The following is a 20387-nucleotide window of genomic DNA, read 5'->3' as shown; positions in this document are numbered from 1 at the left end:
TAGAATATTATGTAGAAAATATTCAATTACAGTAATAGTATTTTTTAAATCACAAATTACATTTTATTTTTTCGATGTGAGGTGATATGAGGGCGGAGAAGCCAAGGCGCGTAAATGTCTAAAAATAATATTTAAATAATAACGTTACATCTTTCTAACTGAAAATAACATGAAAATCCAGCCAAATTTTTATCACGATCGTGTGTAAATAGATTCGTGAATTTCGTGACTTTAAGTTTACGTATTTAGGTAATGTAAATGAGTTTAGTGCCACTGGCTTCGTAATCAAAATTAGACTCATATTGGCGTAATTTTTAAATGATTTAGCTAACACCGAAAATAACAATATTAATTAACGAACATCATCAAACACATCACAAAATTATTAGAACGAAGGAACTATTTTTTAATGAAAAAGAAGAGAGAAACACATTTCAAATGATAGGTACATTGTTAGTGATGATATTTTAATGATACGCCACACATTTTTATTATTAGACATGGATCTGATAATATGTATTTCATTGTATTGTACACCGAAGCATTTAACACAAATTTTACCGTATTCAACTTACCAATCTTCATGCTGTCAAATCAATAAAACCGTATTACTATTTTTCCAATTTTTAATTTTTATAAAAAAGGGGGATAATTAAAAATAAATAAATATATTAGGACAAATCACACAGATTGAGCTAGCCCCGAAGTAAGTTCGAGACTTGTGTTATGGGATACTGACTCAACGATACTATATTTTATAACATATATATACACGATGGAAAATGATCTTTTTCTGATTGGTCCGGGTCTTGGATGTTTATCTCGGACCGGGGATCGAACCCGGGACCTCTCGGTTCAGAGGCAAGCATTTCACCACTGCGCCACCGAGGTCGTCAAAAATATTCATCCTAAAGGTCATCCTCAAAAATATTTAGAATAAAGTTAAAAAAAAAGAAAAAAAGACTGACTTATTTATTTTTAAATGTAGGTACTTAATTATTTTTGAAAATAATAATGAGATGAAAAAATTGTGGAATCGAGCGGGAATACTATAATAAAAAAAAATTAAAAAGCATGATGATCCAAAGATACTTAATTAAGTATATAACATTAAGGATTTCGTAAAAGTACCACTCCAAAAGCCTGTTAGTTTTATGTAGCATGTTTAAAATCAATTGCTTGCATTTAACATGCACCGAGCATATTCAATAATAAAATTGAATAAAAAATATGATACAGTCCTCGCCACGAAAGAAGTCCTTGCAATATATTGTGTAAAACTATCATTAATAATCGGTCATGTTGATTTTATCAGTGACTTTTTTTATTCGAAAAATACATTTTGTAACAGTGCAATAGGTAGTACTTAATATAATTCTAAAAGCGCTATTAACAGTCAACCATTGGGCCATACATATAATGTTATGTAGGTGCAAAATGCAAAAGAAATCATTACATAGTATAAAACAGTCTCCCGCCGTTTGTTTCTAATCTTTCTCCTTTTAAACAGTTTGATGCAGTTTTTTCATTGTTGTTTAGACAATCTATTAACGAACATTTATGCATACAAAACAGCGTATTTAGACCGTGCAGAGTCGGCTACCTGGTAGCTAATTAAAGGAATAACTTCTCTTCGTGGCGCGGACTGTATGAAGTAGAAATTAAATGTCATAAATACATACCTTCATCTCAGAAATAGTTTTGTCTAGGAATCCATTAAAACTGCTACCCAATTCAACGGTCTGTTTGTCACTTAGGTTTCCATAACCGTTGGCGGGGCCGAAGCCGTTCGAGAATAAATTATTCATACTCTTCTGTGTATCAAATGGATCATTAAATCCGTTTGTAAAAGATGTGTTGTTGAATACGGACGTGTTGAAGTCACTGTAGTTGATGTCGTAGTTCGGTTTGTTTTGGGCGAAAAAAATCTGGTTTCGCGGTTGCATTTGGTTGGCTATGAATGGGATCGAGCCAAATAGGTCGTCGTCGTTCAGGAGTGGAGCTGGTGTTTGTTGCGGCTGGCTGTTGTGTGGCGATTGGCGCCTCGACGATTTCGGCGGGGGCGCCACTGGTATGGAAAAATGGATGTTTATTAATCTTCAAAATAGTAAAAAAAAATTGAAATGGATTAATCTATTTGAAGGTCCAATTATTTAAATACATATATTACATTTTTTTAGACACTAGACTAGACATTCTCAAAGTTACCAGACCAATGGTTCCAAAATGCTAGTAGTTTGTAGTGTCTTTGTTAAGTAAATACTTAACAATTTCATGTGAAATGTGCTGGTCTTAATAAACGTTTGATTTAGACGGTATGTAGGTTGTTTAAAAGTTTTGGAATAATTAAAAATAAAACTTACATAGAGGCGGTGTGGGCGTGACTGTATTATCGGTTACTGCTGCCGAGAATCGAGTGGCTGGCTCCGATTCATGAGCGCGAGGATCGAAATCTGTAAATAAAATATTTTCGTGTACACCCCCGTTACATGTTATTGATAAAGAAGTTATTTTGTAAATAGTTGAACTGTACATGGCGGCCGCATAGTCCACCTGCTCCGTCCAACCAGTTGGACCAAAGGCCTTCGATAGGTACAGTGATCCAAGTTATTGATTAAGCAATGTAAGCAATACTTTTTAACTTATAAAACTTACAAAAATACTTGAAGACTTGATATTAGCATATCCTAATTTTAAAGTATGCAAATGAAATGTGGATTTTCTCTTACCACTGTCCGAATCCGAGTTGAGGAGTAGACCTTCCAGCTTGGTGCCTACCACTGGATTCTTGCTTGTTGAAAAATCATTTGTGGTCTTCCTGCATTATAAAAATATATATTTTTCTATGATATATATTAAAATAGACAAAATAAATTAGGATTTTCTTATTTTATTCACTATACTACAATATATTATTAATAATATATATTGTAGTATAGTGTATATATCGTTGCCAATCATTTGTAAGTTTTAAGCCTTTTTTTTATTACTTATGGATTTGGAGCCGGATCCGAAAGATGATTCAGGAGATTTTGCTGATACTACCAACAGCATCTTCAGCAAAGCGATGTTTTTTGCTGATGAATATGATCATTCAAATGTTGCAGAGTTTGTTAACATCAAAAACAAAAAGAAAGAAAAATAAATTATCTGATTCCTTCGAAACCAAACATACAGAAAAGCAATTGTCAATGCGGCCACTGCAGCAGGCTCTGGTGTCAGAGAATTTGATTTTAAATAAGAAAACGCCAAATATCGCGGGTCCCCCCTTGCAGGTCGAATCTTCTCCCGAGCCTGCTTCAGTGACTCAAAGGGCACCTAAAGTAGCTGAATCTCCGTATATAACGTTTTATATGCAAACAGAACCAAGTCCTTAATATGTGGTACAATCTCTCTGATATCAGAACTCTGATATGAGAACCCATGTCAGGTACCACACTGTATCCCCTGAAGTTTGGCAGCTTTTCGATGAAGAACGGATTAGGAAATACACTTCAGGACGGTATTAAACGAATAGGGAGGAACCGCATTTCAATTACTTTTAAAACATATAGTGATGCGAACAATTTCTTAAATGTAATGTCCAAAAATTTAGATTATAAGGTTGCCATCCCAACGTTCCCAATATTTGTAAGATGGGCTTGGTTAAGGGAATCCCAGTAGAATGGACTCAGGAGGATATTAAAATGAATTTACAAATACCGGACGGGTATGGACCAATAGTTAAGTCGCGCAGATTGAGTAGGAGGAATGTAAACTCAGACTCAGTTTCATGGACTCCTACTCAGTCAGTGGTCCTAACCTTTGATGGACAGGCCTTGCCCTCAAGAGTTTATTCCTTCTTTTCGAGCATCCCAGTGGAATATTATATATTTGCAACTATTCAATGCTTCAATTGCTGCCGTTTTGGTCACACTAGAAATAACTGTAGGAATAAACCGAGATGCAGCAATACAGTAGTGGGGAACGCAGCGGGCTCTCATGCCTGGTGATTGAATATGTATGTGTCAATTGTGCTGAACTTCACATGGCAACAAATAAGACAAACAAATATAAAAAAACATATGTCTGAAAACTCAACTTCTTATCAGGAAGCAGCAAAGCTATTTCCCTTTAAGAATATCTAATTCTCATGTAGCGACTTGCTTGCAATCCTCACATCCTCCCTCTTCGAATTCTGTTCTTGACATAAACAATATCCATTCTTATAAGAAAACTATTGTTAAGAAACCTAAACAAGCACCAAGTCGTTCTCCAGGTTATGATAAGCAGGAACATAATTCTTTGATACGCTCCATCTCCTTTGAAGAAACTAGAACTACAGTTACAGCTCTCTCAGCAAATAAAGCACCTTTACCCTTTCAGAGGAACTTAATAAGTTGTAATCAACACTTGTTAACATTATTGCTAATTCTAACCTTCCAGAATTCGTTGCTGTTACAATAATAAACAATATTTCAATATCAATTTTAAATATATTTAAACATGGATCAAGTCCTCCAGCAAAAAATGTAAAAGCATTACACCTAAAAAACATGATATAATCAATTTGATTAACTCATATAATTTATTTCTTTTAGCTATTTTTGAGACTTGGTTAAAACTCAAGTCCAACTTTCATATCCAAGGATAATAATAATATTCTTCGACATGATGGATATGGTGACACAGCCCTTTTAATTCGCAATACTTTATCTTCACTGTTTTAATTCTGAAACTCTTCAAACAGTTGCTGTTCGAGTGGGTGAAGTAACTTATCTTTCCATATATATTTCTGAAAAGAATTTATTTACTCTTCCTATATTAGACAAAATAATTGATTCTCTGCCTAAGCCAATAGTAGTTTTAGGAGATTTTAATGCTCATCACTCCTTATGGGGTGCTCCTAATGATGATAGCATGGGAAATGGCTTGATGGAAATTATACATGACAATAATTTATGTGTGTTAAATGATGATTCTCCAACTCGTGGTCCAGTACTAGGACAAGCACCAAGCCATGTTGATATAACCCTTAGCTCTCCCGAGTTGTCCTCTTTACTAAGCTGCGAATGTTTATCACTTTCCGGTAGTGATCACTACCCAATACTATTTCTCTTCCTTCTGGTAAAACAGGTTCCTTTTCTTCATTACCTCTCTTTTTAAGTAGGTGTGATTGGGAGTCGTTTAGCCGTACAGTAGAAGATTATATCGAGCCACTTCCCGCATTACAAATTTGGAAAACAAATAAAGCATATGATAACCTTATCACAGCATACTTGACTGCTGAGTGTCTAGCTGCAGACAAACACATCCCAAAAAATAAAGTAATAAAATACCCTTTCCCCCGTGGTGGGATAAAGAATGTACAGAGGCTATTAATAAAAGAAATTAAACAGAACAGTCAATTAAAAATAATTTAAACTTGAATAGCTATCTGTTATTTAAAAATACTGAAGCAGCCACCAAAAGACTTCTGCGTAAAAAGAAAAGAGATGGATGGAAATGCTTTTGTTTAAATCTTTCTTCCGATGTAACGTCGTCTGTAATTTGGAAGAAAATAAGAATGTTTAGAGCATCTACAGTAGCTCAGGCTAGGAATTCAAATTCTGTAGATTGGGTTGAACAGTTTTTAAATAATCTTGCTCCCAGCACTGTTCCAAATTCTAATCAATTATCCTATATGTACTGTTTATCTGTAAATGTTGTTCTTTCATCCGTCTTGGCGAAATTGGCAGAACATTTAATTAAACAGAGATTGGAATGGTACATAGAACATAATAATCTATTTCCCCCTTCACAGTTTGGGTTTAGAAGAGGTAAAAGTGTTGCTGATAGTCATGCTTTATTTACCACAAATATACTGACGTCCTTTACAAAATCAGAATCAGTTGTTGCTGCATTTTTAGATATTCATGCTGCGTATGATAATGTTGACTTGATTAAATTAAGGGAGAAGATGCAAAAATTGGGAGTGCCGTTGAAGTATGTCAATTTTATCTTTAATTTATATTCAGAAAGAATTATATCGGTGTACGTTCCTGGATTTGAAAATGAAAAACGAACTATTTGGAAAGGCGTTCCACAGGGGTCTGTACTTAGTCCCCTGTTATATAATTGTGGCGACATCTACTACGCCACATGCACAACAGCGCATATGTAAAAAGCCGACCAAACGCAAACGAATAACAAGCCACACAAGTGATCCAGGACACTACGGACAGATGGCACGACGGTCGACATTATGGACAGCTAACAAGCCTAGATCGCGCAGACAGTGCGTTTTCGATTGGAAGCATAAATACAACCTCCGACATGACACCGTCGGGGCCGTGCGGTTCCCCAGGCGCAACACCTAGCCTAGCGGGAAGATCTTCCTTTTGTGGCGGTCGAGCATAATCACCTAGCTCCCGCTACAGTGGTGACCCCGACGTGATTGAAAGCAGCCTTCTCCATCATCACGCCCGACGTGAATAGAAGTAGCCTTTGCCGTCATACTCTCAAATCTTCAGCATCACTCCTCGCACCCTCATTGGTCTCAAGTCAGCAGCAAGCAGTCACTCGCAGCAGCAAGCGATCACTTATCTTCAAGGGCATCTACAGGACCATCGGAGCCGACGCAACGTGCTTCCTGGTTCTGGCACCCGCAACTCTCTTCGATTTCACCGATGCCGACGCACCCTGCAGCCCACGTCTGGACGCCGCACTCACCGGCGTGGCAGCCTTGTAGGGACCGGTGCCAACAAGTCATATTCCGCTCACGACAGTCTCGACTCACCGCAGACTACGAGCTCAACCTACGCATCCCGACTCACTGGGATTTCAAGTAACATGGCACACGAGACGCTCAGACTACACATCAAGACTTCATCAGACCTCCGGTCTTGGGGGGGAGTAATGTGGCGACATCTGCCACGCCACATGCACAACGGCGCAGATGTAAAAAGCCGACCAAATGCAAACGAATAACAAGCCACACAAGTGATCCAGGACACTACGGACAGATTGCACGACGGTCGACTCACTATGGACAGTTAACAAGCTTAGACCGCCCAGACAGTGCGTTTTCGATTGGAAGCATAAATACAACCTCCGACATGACACCGTCGGAGCCGTGCGGTTCCCCAGGCGCAACACCTAGCCTGGCGGGAAGATCTTCCCTTTGTGGCGGTCGAGCATAATCACCTAGCTCCCGCTACATAATATTTATACGTATGACTTACATTCGAATATAGATCTGGCATCACGTTGTGTATTACAGTATGCAGACGATGTTTTAATTTATTCATCTGACACTGATATTCAAAAGGTAGCAGGAAACCTAAGTAGTACATTACATAAATTGTCAATATGGCTCTCGGAGCATAATCTTTCGTTATCCAAATCCAAAAGCACAGTAGTTGTAATTACTCGTAAAAGAAAAATTCCATTGAAATGATGTGTCAGTTAATGAAATGATTCCGGTGTCTGACAAAGTTAAATTTCTTAGACGCTTATTTGACATTGCTATGAACGGTAACGCTCAAATTAACAATGTGATCACAAAATGTGAAAATGATATAAATATAATTAGCGCTGTTAGTGGAGTTTGGTGGGGATCACATCCTAGTATACTTAAATTAATGTATAATGCTTTAATGAGAAGCCTATTAGATTTTGGCTCTATAACATTTTGTCTTGAAAATAAAACTGCAGTTCATAAATTAGATTTATTACAATTTAAATGTCTTAGGATAATAACTGGTGCAATGAAGAGTACACCAACAAACGCACTACAAGTCGAATGTTCCGAGCCTCCCTTGGCGTTACGTAGACAATATCTTTCCGATAGGTTTATTTTTTAAAATCAACAATATACAAATCACCCGTTAAATTCAAAATTACGTACTCTCGTACAGTGCACAGACTCACTTGACTCATGGCAACAGACCTCTTAGGGAAAAGCGACTACCACCTAAATAAATTTTTGTTGAGTTTTTCTGTTGAGTCTTATTGTAGACTCATTGAATTGAAATTATAATGTGTAGTGCTCTTAGCCGTAGGTCTAGATGCGTTAACTACAATATGATGTTTGTCCTTAATGATGCCAAGGCGGAGCAGAATACATATATTAATTTTATTACCTAAATTTGTGATAAGTTCACATGTTAAAGTCAAAACAAGTAATGTAAAATTTCATAATGTTTAGTTAGAGTACACATTCTGTCTAAATCATAATGTAACTATTGTAGCTGAAAGCTGTTTATGTTTAAGTTTAAGTTAGCGTTATACTTACCATTTTGATTATATAATTTGAGTTCTTTTGAACAAAGAAAGGGATTGTAGAGTTGCGTGTATCGGAACGTGTTCAACTGTTGAGTTGTGTATCCAAACAGTTTATCTGTCATGTAATGACGTTTAGATATCGAATAGGAATTTAGGAAAGGACGACAATAAAGCAGTGTGTGTTTTGCTTAAACCGTGTTTTATTACTGAATATGAAGTAAAACTAACTGGGCGAAATAGCAACTCCAAATGTAGTAAAATAAAAGTGTGAATGATATCTTACTCGCTCTTGAAGTTGTTCCCATTGTGCGCGGGCGGCGGTGTGGACAGCAGCAGGTTGTTGCCGTTGTTGGGGCCAAACAATTCTTCTGCTGGAGTGTGCAGGAACTCATCTGTTGGAATAAATAATAGTAAATCATAGGCGAACGAACATTACGAAATTTGTAAGAGAACTTTTATTTACCGCAAGGAGAAATCTGCTGTTATTTCGATTTCCATTCGGAAAGAGACGCGCCGCCACTTTGGTTTTGCTTTGTTAAATCAGAATTTTGGAAAAGAAATAGTTTTTGACCGCAAGTAACATATCTTTTCTACTCTCTCAGAAAAATATCTCAGGCATGGGCTCCCAACGAGAACAGCTGCCGAATATTTCGTTTAAATTAATAATAGATGGCACCATACGTAACAAATAAGAATAACTGAACATTTCTCTAATTATTTACGATTTTAAAAATACGTTAACTTTAAAATATGCTTAAACTAATGAAAAATATTATATTAAATGTCAAATTTAAGATTATTTTAGCAATATCAATAAAGGTTCGAAAATACCAAGAAAGCATTGATTTCTCTTAATCTTTCGCCATCTAGTGGGGAAATGAATGTTTCAAAAATATATCACTAGATGGCATTTTTTTCATTTTATACACTATCGTCGAACTCAGACTGATACCGACGCGAATTAATAAACATAGCGTAGTTTGTATGAGAGCTTTTATTTACCGCAATCAAAAACAAGCAATGTATGTCGAATGTAATATGTAGACGGTAGTATATATGTTTTGGCTACTACAAACTATCGGTAAACTCTGACACGAATATATGTTTATGCATGAAACAAGGAAAAAACATTTATCATTGAATTGCCATAATACGGCGATTGCTCCGCCGATAATGCACCTGATTCTGTCATACGATCGCAGAAATTCGAAAGAAAAAGAAACTTTTATTAACGTTTAGTTCACTGTTATTGCGACTTAAACAATCATTTCATTTTAGAATTATGTATCAACGTATTATTTTTTTTAATATAGAAAAAAAAATTGTTCAGTTAAAATACTTATGTTTTATACGATATATACCTATGAATACCTAATTCAATGATCAAATTGTTAAAAAATGTGTAAATATTCTGCAGATCATTACAAAAATTTGTCGAAACTAAACGCAGGCCTCAAGTGAAGTTTCAAGGAAAAGTTTGTTTATGTTTACCTACCTACTTACTTCGCTTTATTGTTTACCGTTGAGAGTGCGCACCCCATTTTTGTTTTAATTTTTATCTACGACCTGGCACTGATTATCGGACCTTTGAATTGGATCTTCTTACGAATACAACTAATTGGCATTGAATCAGGACACCGACAAGTATAACTAACACGAAAATAATTGGCTATTCACACCGGACTCTGACATCCTCCGCACACGATTATTTTGGCTTTCTTTCACACTGGACTTTACTGGATCTGAGCTGACTAAACGGCACAAAATGGCACCTACCTGTGCTTATTTTAATTGTGATAATTCTTGGGGTGAAAAACCTATGTTTCGATTCCCTACCGGAGATCCGCCTCGTTTACAACTTTGGTTACAAAATTGCGGTATGACCCTAGTTATATATTTATTAATGAATGACTCAATTAAATATAGGTAGGTACCTACCTAGGTACTGTAACCATGGACTTCAATCGCCCTCATTGTGATAACTGGATTATTAGGTACGTCATTATCATCATCATTATTATATAGTATAAAACAAAGTCGCTTCCCATTGTCTGTCTGTCCCTATGTATGCTTAGATCTTTAAAACCACAGATTAAATAATACCCCAGTTTAAAACAATGCAACAGATTTTGATGTGGGTTTTTTAATAGATAGAGTGATTCAAGAGGAAGGTTTATATGTATGCTAGCTTCGCCCCGGGCTTCGCTACCATGGGAATTTGGAGATAAAAACTACCCTATGTGTTATTCCATGTTATTTTCGACCCGTGCACCATATTTCATAACAATCCGCTCAGTAGATTTTGTTGACAGTTTGAGTTGACTTGCTTGTTTTTGTTAAATATCATATTTATATCTGATACCAAACATATAAGCTAGATATTTTTAATAAATATATTGTTGTATTAAGCAAACAATGAATAAAATAAATTCCCGCTGTCTGGATGGAATGATGATGATTTTGATGCGGGTTTTTTATTTAGATAAGAGTGTTTCAAGAGAAAGGTTTATAATTTATTATGGTTTTACACAAGTGAAGCCGGGAAGGGCCTCTAGTATATTTATAATTTGTAGGAGAATGGATGTTTCAGTATACCTTTTGACCATGTGCTTTATTGTGTACTTACGTTGTTATATTACAGAAAAAATGATATATACATTTATATTTAGAAAAACTGTAAGCCCTTCTGGCATGGACCAACACTGTTTGAATGAGTTTCTTTCGGCATTTCTTCTCAGCTGTAGTCATTCCAAAATGCTAGTAGTTTGTAGCTTTAGTATTATTTAATTTAGAATATGATGTGAAAAAGTGCCTGTGAAGGCCTAATTTCTATTTTTGTAATGTATTTACTGTTTAGAAGATGATGATGATTTTGATTTTTGTAATGTATTTACTGTTTAGAAGAAAACTCATATGACACCCCTCATTTCAAGTAACTACATGAAATTCTGTTTACTATTTACTTGTAATAATATCAAAATAGTATATATAATGCTAAAATGTTAGCTAAGAAAGCTATGTTTGTTCGACAGATATATTAAATATTACGTTTATGGTGCTCACTTCTTAATAAAAGTTGTTACTAAATTTTTATTTTTTTATGATGGTTAAATTTATTTTTATAACTTCATACTTTTTGAAAATGGACTCTATCCAACCGACTTTAAATCTTCGTATTTAGAACCAGCTCCATTTTTACAGTCTATGATATATCATAATGATCCTAAATATATCTATTTTATCTAGATTATACATTTTTTTTAATTTTCTGACCTTGTCAACCCTATTGCGCTTTAACTTGCCCTATTGCCTAGAGCGAGGTTTTTTTATTGAGTTATATGTTGACCGATGCATTACTACTCTTAAATTGACATATTTACAAAAAAATGTGTTTCAAAACTTTCAAACACAGTAACAAAATACGTAGGTAGGACCAAGTAAACTATTTCGGGATGCTTTGGGAGTACTTTTTGTCCATATAACCCAATCTCCAAGTACCCCGTTACTTGAAAAATTGGGGTATTCAGATCAAAATCACATATAAGTCATTATATATGATTTTGAAACTTGAAACTACTCTACTTGGTTCACCAACCAATTTGACGGATTTCAATGCATCTCGTGATTCTCACCCACATCTCGTTAGTTATGTCGATGTGCTGTGTTATTGACTGTACTTGTGCGCGGGCGCGGGAGAGCGGTGGTAGCGCGGAACAAAACGATGAATGAAAAAAACTTTCAATGTGGCAACAACGCTTACTGAGGTAGGTACATAGTGTGCCAAATTCTTACCAAGGTTGGTACCTATATTAGGTTTTTAAAATTAATTTCTATTTCTTAATTATCTTACTTGCTTTTACTAATATCACAGCTAATATACCTGTACCTCTTCACGCTGTCTACTTAACCACAGATTGCATACCTTATTACCCCAGTAACTCAACCAATCTAGTAATAATAGTTTGAAGTACTGAGACGGGCATAGGGTAGGTACCTAACTGTTCCCGTGGGAAATTGCGCGGGCGAAGCGGCGGGCAAAGGCTAGTAATTAAATGAAAGTGTAACAAACATATATTCTCAAAAACTCCGTTTATAATGTTAGTTGGATGCCTGCCTATAGGCACAGGTCTAAAGGTATAATACATACTTAGATACGTAATTTAAAAAAATGTTAGTTAAAAGTTCAGTAGGTTTTGTAGTGATAACCTTGACCGCATTGCTCCGTGCCCATGCCGACTGCCGCCGAGAGAATTTTATTACTTACCTACCTACCTACCTACTGCACAGACCTACTATCAAATCAAGTGCCAACGAATGTATTTCTATCTCTTTTTAGCATTCCGTAATGGTGAAAAGAGATAGAAACACAACAGTTTGCGGTGTGTGTGTGCACGTTTATGCATGCCCGTAATAGAGAAAGAAATAAAGAGATGTGTGTATTATAAGAGAAGAACGAAACAGCGCTTCTGACGGCATTTGTCCCTCGTCACGTGCCCGGCCCAATCTGCCTCTCCCTATGAGACTATTGGCCCGTCCTGGCTTCGCTCGGGTAAAACCATAAAAAATTGTCTGTTACTCCGAAACGTTGCATCTATCCTCTGTTTTTCGAATTTCATCAAAATCGGTCCAAAAAATTTTTGAATGATTTTTTTTTGGTTTATTCATTATAAACAAAAAGAAAAAAATACAAATCTTTTCTCGTTATATAATTAGTAAGTAGTATGGAAGTATGAATTAGCCGGATTATTGTATGGAAATCTTACACACTTACACTTGCAGCCGTCTATAGAATATGTTAGGTATTTGGTCTTTGTGCGCACACCTAGTGCCGGCTACATTTATCGGTGAACTTGGACAGATGCCGACGAGAATGTATAAATATTGCGTAGATAGTTTGTACCTATTAGTGCTTTTATTTAGCGCAATAAAAAACCAACAATGTTTGTCGAAAGCGCTAAAGTAGCTGATACAAAATTGACTATTTGCGTGCGATGCAACAAACAAGTTTTATTTTCTTCACTAGTCTAGTTAAAATTAATAAAATTATAAAGGAAGATTTGTCAATTTTGGAGTGACAAAGCATTGGTTCTTTAGTTATAGAATGACAAGGATACTTGACCCAGTAACCAAAATCGGAAACATTTCAAAAAGCCATTTCCTTGTCAAATCTGTTCGACAGTAGTGACGCTCTCGTTAGGTTGATCCTCAGTACAATCTGCAATTTACCTAAACGCCATCTATGGATAAAATATAATTTATTTATGACAAGTAGCGCATGCTGTCACTTATGCTTGCATCAGAGACTATCTCAGTGCTGCCCCTGGCGGTGCCAATATTTAATTAAAAATAGATTACTACTATTGGTTATTTTTGAGGCGTCTTTTTCTTGTATGAAGTTGGGTATCTGTACTGGGGTATTATTTAATCTGTGTCTCAGGACATTATGACAGTAGAACGCAGCTATTTTTAATCACATATTGTAGAGCTCTTATTTATTTCAGACTGAATTAAAAGCTTTTGCGTGCGGTTTCGCCGGTGTTAATTTTTCAAGTCTAAAATATATAAAATATTCTTAGAACGAAATCGTGAAAAAAATCGATGAATGAAATAATGAATGTGTGAGTGAACGTACAAACGAGTGAATGATGAATGTATGAGTGAACGTACGAACGAGTGAATGATGAATGTATGAGTGAACGTACGAACGAATGAATGATGAATGTGTGAATGAAAATATGAAAGAATGAACGAAATCTCACCGAACTCCGCGATGCTGTTGTTGAGCGAACTCAGGCCGTTGACGAGCGTGAACGTCGTGATCTCCTTGTCGAGCTCGGGCGGCGAGCGGTACTCCGTGATGTCGCTCACGTTCAGCCGCGACAGATACGCGTTTAGGTCGTCTTTGTACGTTATCTTTGATAGCTCCTAGGATGTAAATAAATATATTTATCGTATTAACATTATTATGTAAAGATAGATGTAAGTTTGATAACTGATTGAGTTAGCCCCAAAGTATGTTCGAGACATGAGTTATCGGGGATAACTCAAAGGTACTATATTTTACACTATATACAGATACTAGCTGCATCCCGCGGTGTTACCCGCGTAATTGTTTAAAAATATGGTTTGTACACAGTAGGCACTACTGTGCACAGTAAAACTGTGCGCCATGTCCATTATAAAGCGCTAATAAATTACAATAATGATATCGAACAACATACCTGTAAACGGGTTTTGTACGCATACATTTGTAGCTCAATTTTCTGTTTTTGTAAATGTAGCTTCTGAATCTCTAGGTATTTTCCGTTGTCACGCAGGAACCGCCTGAAAAAATTATAATATGTTTTGTAGTAGATACTGCTTCTTTGTATTAGAGTATCTATACTATTATTATAAAGACATAAGCGTTTGTGACTTTGTATGTTTGAGGTTATGTTATAGTTATAGTTTATATAATGTTATAGTTTTGTATGGTCGGGTAATCTCCGAAACAACCGAACCGATTTCAAAAATTCTTTCACCATTAGAAACGTACACTATCCAAGATTACTATAGGCCATATTTTATCTCAAAATTCCCACGGGAGTGAAGCCCCGGGCAACATCTAGATAAAAATATAATTAATTAAATATGTAAGAACATTATTTAAAAAAAAAGAAATTTAATTTTGATGTACACACATATTTACAACATAATCTTCACAAATTACTAACTAAATATGCTTCGTCAAAATAAAATATGTTATTTTAACAAAATTACTTTGTTTCAACTTGAAATTAAAGTAACAATAATTTTAGTTTCATAATAGTAAATATAAAAAAAAACTATCGATAGTATCGTATGCAGTTTCACAGCACTAAATGGGATCCCTACCACATAAAGAGTCCTGTTCACTATCCCGCTAATCACGTCATGCGATTCGACCATCGAGCAGGATATGACCAAAGATATTAAAAACATTACAGATATGATAGTAATTTTTACATAAAGATTCAAGAATCGAAAAGTGTTTTAAATCCGTCCATAAGATTTAACCCTCTATTCACAATAAAATTAAAATCTACTGTTAAAATATGAATTGAAAAGATATATTGAAAAGTTAAAGCGTACTTCAAGCTAAAGTACCTATGTTTTGTCTCCGTCATTTTCAAATATTATTAGAGCTGATAATTTATTTTATGCAATTATAAAAATATTTGTATTAAGAAGTGACAAAATATACTTTATCTTTTTTATGAATCAAGGGGAATAATACATCTGTGGGGGAAAGCTTCACAATATATACGTCGTATAGGCCAAAAACAGATTGCCGCCTTTGCTACTATCATGGAAATAGTAGTACTAATTCCATTCCTGTTTTATTTCCTTCTGTCAATGTCAAATATTGTTGGGACGAAACATTTCTTTTTCAGTATTGATATTATAACATTTAATAATATACTTTGACGTTGGCAAAATCATCGTTTTGGCGAACGATGGAGCCATAACACAAAAAAAAAGAATATAATAACCTTTCATTATGGATTTACTAGATAAATAAACATGGAATTAGTAGGTACTCCGTACTTATTAATATTAAATCCATGATAATAAAATAGACATTTGATTTTGGAAATTTCTCACCTGTAGGCCAAATCGAACGCCTGCCCAATCGTCATCGTGATCTCAGACGCCAATTTTGTGGAAATAAAGACGAAACACTCGTGTTTCTCCAGGTTCTCGTTGTGGCCGTTCGTGTTGACGGTGCTGCCGCCTTTCGCAATGAAGGAGAAATACTTCTTGGCGCCTTTATCGTCCGCGCAGTATGATATCCGGTGCAGGGGGAACTGGTACATTATATTGCTTGATCTTGGCTCCTGAAAAAATAAGAATAAGAATATAGTATTTTACACAAATACCTTTTTTTTTGTTTGTTGTCTACTATATACTGGACCGATTGTTATGAAATTTGGCACACGGGTAGAAACGGACCTATACCCTATTCATCTTGGACTGAGACAATAGGTAAACAAGCCTTGAACAAAAAATCATTATTTCTCCTTATTCTTTTATTAATGTTGTACTTACTTTCGGTTAATGTTAAATTTTTTGTTGTTGTGATTTTATGGAGTCATGTCGCTTACTTAAATGTTTGGCTTGTTCATTTCTCGTTTCTCTTTTGTTTACTTCTTGTCTCAGTCCACGATGAATAAGTATAGAATAACACATAGGGTACTTTTTATCTCGAAATGCTCACGGGAGCGTAGCCCAGGGGCGCAGCTAGTATTGATAAAAAAATATGAATATGATTATTTTGAGTTTATATCGATTCAAATGCCAACTCAGCGATAGATACTAACTATCACAGATTTATAATACTTCCCATAGGCTTATAAGATGACGTGATAATAATTCTAGTAGTTTTTCTTTCTTTTAATTCTATTTATAACCAGGGAGATCAATTAGTCCACAATTGAAGGCTGATTTCCGGCAATTGTTATCCGCATTGCGTAAAGAACTATTGACAGGAGCGTGTAAGTGTAACATACGATGAATTTTAATTTTTATAGTATTGCATTGATCCGGTGAAGGAAAACATCGTGAGGAAACCTGCACACTGGTTGATTGCTAACTTGTGTGTTAAATGGAGAAGGCAATGGCATACCACTCCATTACTAATGCCAAGAAAGTTGTTAAGTGTGTTTAATTCCACGTAATGACCACGACCCTCAGCCATGAGGAATACAACTATGAAGAAGATTGGTTTGTTGATTTCTAAGTATTACTTCTTAAATTAATGATTTATATGTATTAAGAAATACAATAATTAATATTATAATGATAAAGTAGGTTTGTTATTATTTATGCTTTAACTCAAACAATCTCCTTGTAATTCTGAACACGAGTTTTGAGTAAGTTAGGTACTTCCAAGGTCAAGGAAGTGAAAAAATTAGATGAGGTCGCTGTCTCCTGTCGGCCGGCAACACTGGGTGCTTATCAACCAATCTTGAGCATCCTATTTCGTATTGCAATGGCAAAAAAAATTGTTCATCAAAAATCTGTTTTCTTCACTTTATTGACAGACTGTAGGTCTGTACGAAAGACATAGGCGTACCGAAATTCGTCCAATAAAAAAGAACAAAACTTGGGAATATCATGCGGGTGATTTGATTTTCATGATCATCGTAATATTTTAAGTAGGTAAGTTAAGTGCCCTTTTTTTTAAGACAAATAAAAATTCTTTAACATTATCCTTATATAGGCACCTCGGTTGGTAGTGCAGTTATCTTAAGACGTAAAGAGATGAAAAATTTCGGTCCTCGATAGCTCACCATTCCTGCACCGTCATGACGCACGTCAATGTCAAAATCTTTAGAAAACAATAGAGCACAAAAGAGCAATGGGTCCTTAGAAATGGGTCTCCCTCCAGCTTATTCGATGACAGATTGGCAGATCGTGTCGTTTGCAAATAATAACATAATATGCCGCTTTTCTTATTACATAATGGAGTCGTTTTGAGGAAACCGCATTATTATGTTAAATAAACTTCACAAACCGCTTTGGGTTGGCTGACTAAACGGATTACGTATTAGGGTTACAGTTTTAAGGTTATTTGTGTTATAAGTTTTTATATTTCTGCTCTGTATCGTAGTAACGTGTAGTCCCGCCGTTGAATATAACTATTCCATATCCCGTGGATGCCGTACTAGGCGACTAAGGGACATATAGACCTGGCTAACTTTCCCATGGATTGTTGCAAGTTATTTATATGTTCTGTATCGTACAACATTATTAGGTCCAGTTTTATAAGCAAATTGTCTATGAAAATTAGTTTTAATACCCTAGTATCTAATATTCAACCCCGTTGAGTTTGGATAACAAAATAAAAGTATTTAGGTATTCAGATAATAGACCTTCGCAAGCACTTTTAACATTCTATTATAAGTGAGAAAGTTTGTGAGTATGTATGTTGTTTGTTACGCTTCACGCAAAATCTACTGGACGTATTTTTATGAAATATGGTACACGGGTAGAATATAACCTAGAATAACACATAGGGTACTTTTTTATCCCGAAATTCCCACGGGAGCGAAGCCCCAGGGCGAAGCTAGTCATATTACAAATAAATTATTATTTTTTAAAAACCACAATCTACTTGAAATAAGATTAATCTACAAATATAAGTTTATGGATAAGACACCCAATGACACGAATCCACTATGAAATGGTAGGTCGCCGTAGTCAGTTTCCCCGAACGTGGCCGGACACACTCGCAGCAGTGTGTCCGGCCACGTTCGGGGAAACTTGATAACAATATAACAACAAAAATCGTTCAACGTGTGTGGGGCATAATCGATTATTGCTTACTGGTCTTTCATAGAAATATTGGACTAAATCTGTGATTTAATGTTAAAAAATGTTGGTATTCACGCCCAACCCAGTGTATGCAAATATACGTGATCCAACTAGATAAAATTGTTATATAATAGGCAGAATCGCGGTCAAATGTATGGCTATTCGCGTAAAGAGAAAGTTTGGACGAGTTAGCATCGTATTACATATTAGGTTGTACATTGTTAGAATCAACATTTGTCCGGCCCGAAGGACCACACTAGACCTTGCCTTATTCATATTATATTATTTATTCGCCAACCAAGTGTTACAATGATCTTAAAGTGATTACAATTAGTAGTCACCTTTACAGGTATTGCGAATTTGCGGCGCTATCCTGTATTATGATATTAATAGCCATTTATAAACATTCTATAATAATTATCATATAAATAAGGAAAACATCGGGGAAAGTGCTTGTCTCTGAACCGAGGAATCCCGGGTACGATCCCCGGTCGGGTCATGATGGGAAATGATCTTTTATATTTTATATTTGTTATAGAATATAGTATCGTTGAGTTTGTCACATCCTACAACACAAGTCTCGAACTTACTTTGGGGCTAGCTCAATCTGTGCGACTTGTTCTAATATATTTATTTATTATTATCAATACATATAATATAGTATTTTTCACAATTTTGAAGAATTCAGGTGATGGAAAACTTTGTATGGAAAACTGGTTGACAGTAGTGTGTATGCGAATACTTGTCACCAGACGGAGCGGTTGATCGTAAAAGTCACTTCAGATGCCTTCATAACACACTGGAAAATAAAGAAAGATTAGTGTTGTGCCAACCTGAATAGCGACGCCGTCGACGGATATAGTGATCTCCACTTTCTTGCATTTTGCCGCATCTTTGGTTTCGGACTTCTTCAGTTGCTGAGTGAACTGGAGCTTCTTGATCGCGTCCTTTACCACTTCGATGCCCTTCGGCTGGTCCACTTGTGTGCAGCCGAGGAACTGAAAGTGAGGAATGAGGACAATAGAATAGAATAATAGTATTAGAGTGCTAGGAGGAATGATGGAAGGTGGAGTAAAGCTGTAACTGATTAGTGTTCTGTATATGAGTGTAACTCAAAATGGTCAAATCAAATAAAAATTATTTGTTTAGAAACTAGATCTTTTCAGGCACTTTTTCACGTTACACCCAGGTCTAGCTGGAATAATGAATTCTAAACCTAGATCTAGCCGAAGATAAGCAGGCTATACCTATAGGCTATACACAAAGCTATAGGCTATAAATAAAATGAAAATAAAATTAACTTATTGGGTATGGTACTGAGTTAAGGCTGTATTTAGATAATTGGTTGATCATATGGAATAAAAAAAAAACAATTTATATTTATTGCGAAAAAAAAATCTAAGCTCACACTTACAAAAATCTAACTATTGGACTAAAATTGTAAGAGCTAGAGTTCTGGTGACTAAACATACGGTTGCAATTTTCTTTAGACGAGATTGAGACGTTTATTGTATGAAAACGTAGCCCTTTGCATCAATTTAAAATCGTAATATCGCGGAAACTATACAATCTGTCCAGTGAGTCCCTTTTGCTTGGAACGCCACAAACCATCAGAGCTGGCTAAACCTATGTCTGCCCGCGCTTCGAGGTTTAGCTATAACACATATAAGTATTTCTCATAATGTCCACGCGAATCCAGCGATCGCCCTTGACCGATTTAGTGACAACCACTTATATATGCTGTATTGTCTAATTGCCTATTGTTCTTTGTGGGAATCTTGTGTTTCTCGCATAATTGTTATAATGCT

At 35.7% G+C, this 20387-nt stretch overlaps 1 protein-coding gene across 2 annotated transcripts in view; it reads right to left on the bottom strand.

Annotated features, from left to right (window-relative positions):
- Positions 1-20387, bottom strand: part of ced-6 — a 64208-nt gene that overhangs the window by 1341 nt on the left and 42480 nt on the right. For both annotated transcript variants that reach the window (XM_053765702.2, XM_053765701.2), the window contains exons 3-10: positions 19413-19577; positions 15868-16100; positions 14466-14568; positions 14004-14169; positions 8528-8636; positions 2730-2818; positions 2364-2453; positions 1683-2068 (exon numbers count right to left, since the gene is read on the bottom strand). In XM_053765702.2, coding sequence (XP_053621677.1) covers positions 1683-2068; positions 2364-2453; positions 2730-2818; positions 8528-8636; positions 14004-14169; positions 14466-14568; positions 15868-16100; positions 19413-19577 — 1341 coding nt within the window. The remainder of the gene's footprint in view (positions 1-1682; positions 2069-2363; positions 2454-2729; positions 2819-8527; positions 8637-14003; positions 14170-14465; positions 14569-15867; positions 16101-19412; positions 19578-20387) is intronic.

The sequence above is a fragment of the Plodia interpunctella genome, chromosome 27 (assembly GCF_027563975.2).
Source record: "Plodia interpunctella isolate USDA-ARS_2022_Savannah chromosome 27, ilPloInte3.2, whole genome shotgun sequence".
NCBI classification, from domain to species: domain Eukaryota; kingdom Metazoa; phylum Arthropoda; class Insecta; order Lepidoptera; family Pyralidae; genus Plodia; species Plodia interpunctella.
This window is presented reverse-complemented; position numbering and strand designations above follow the sequence as displayed.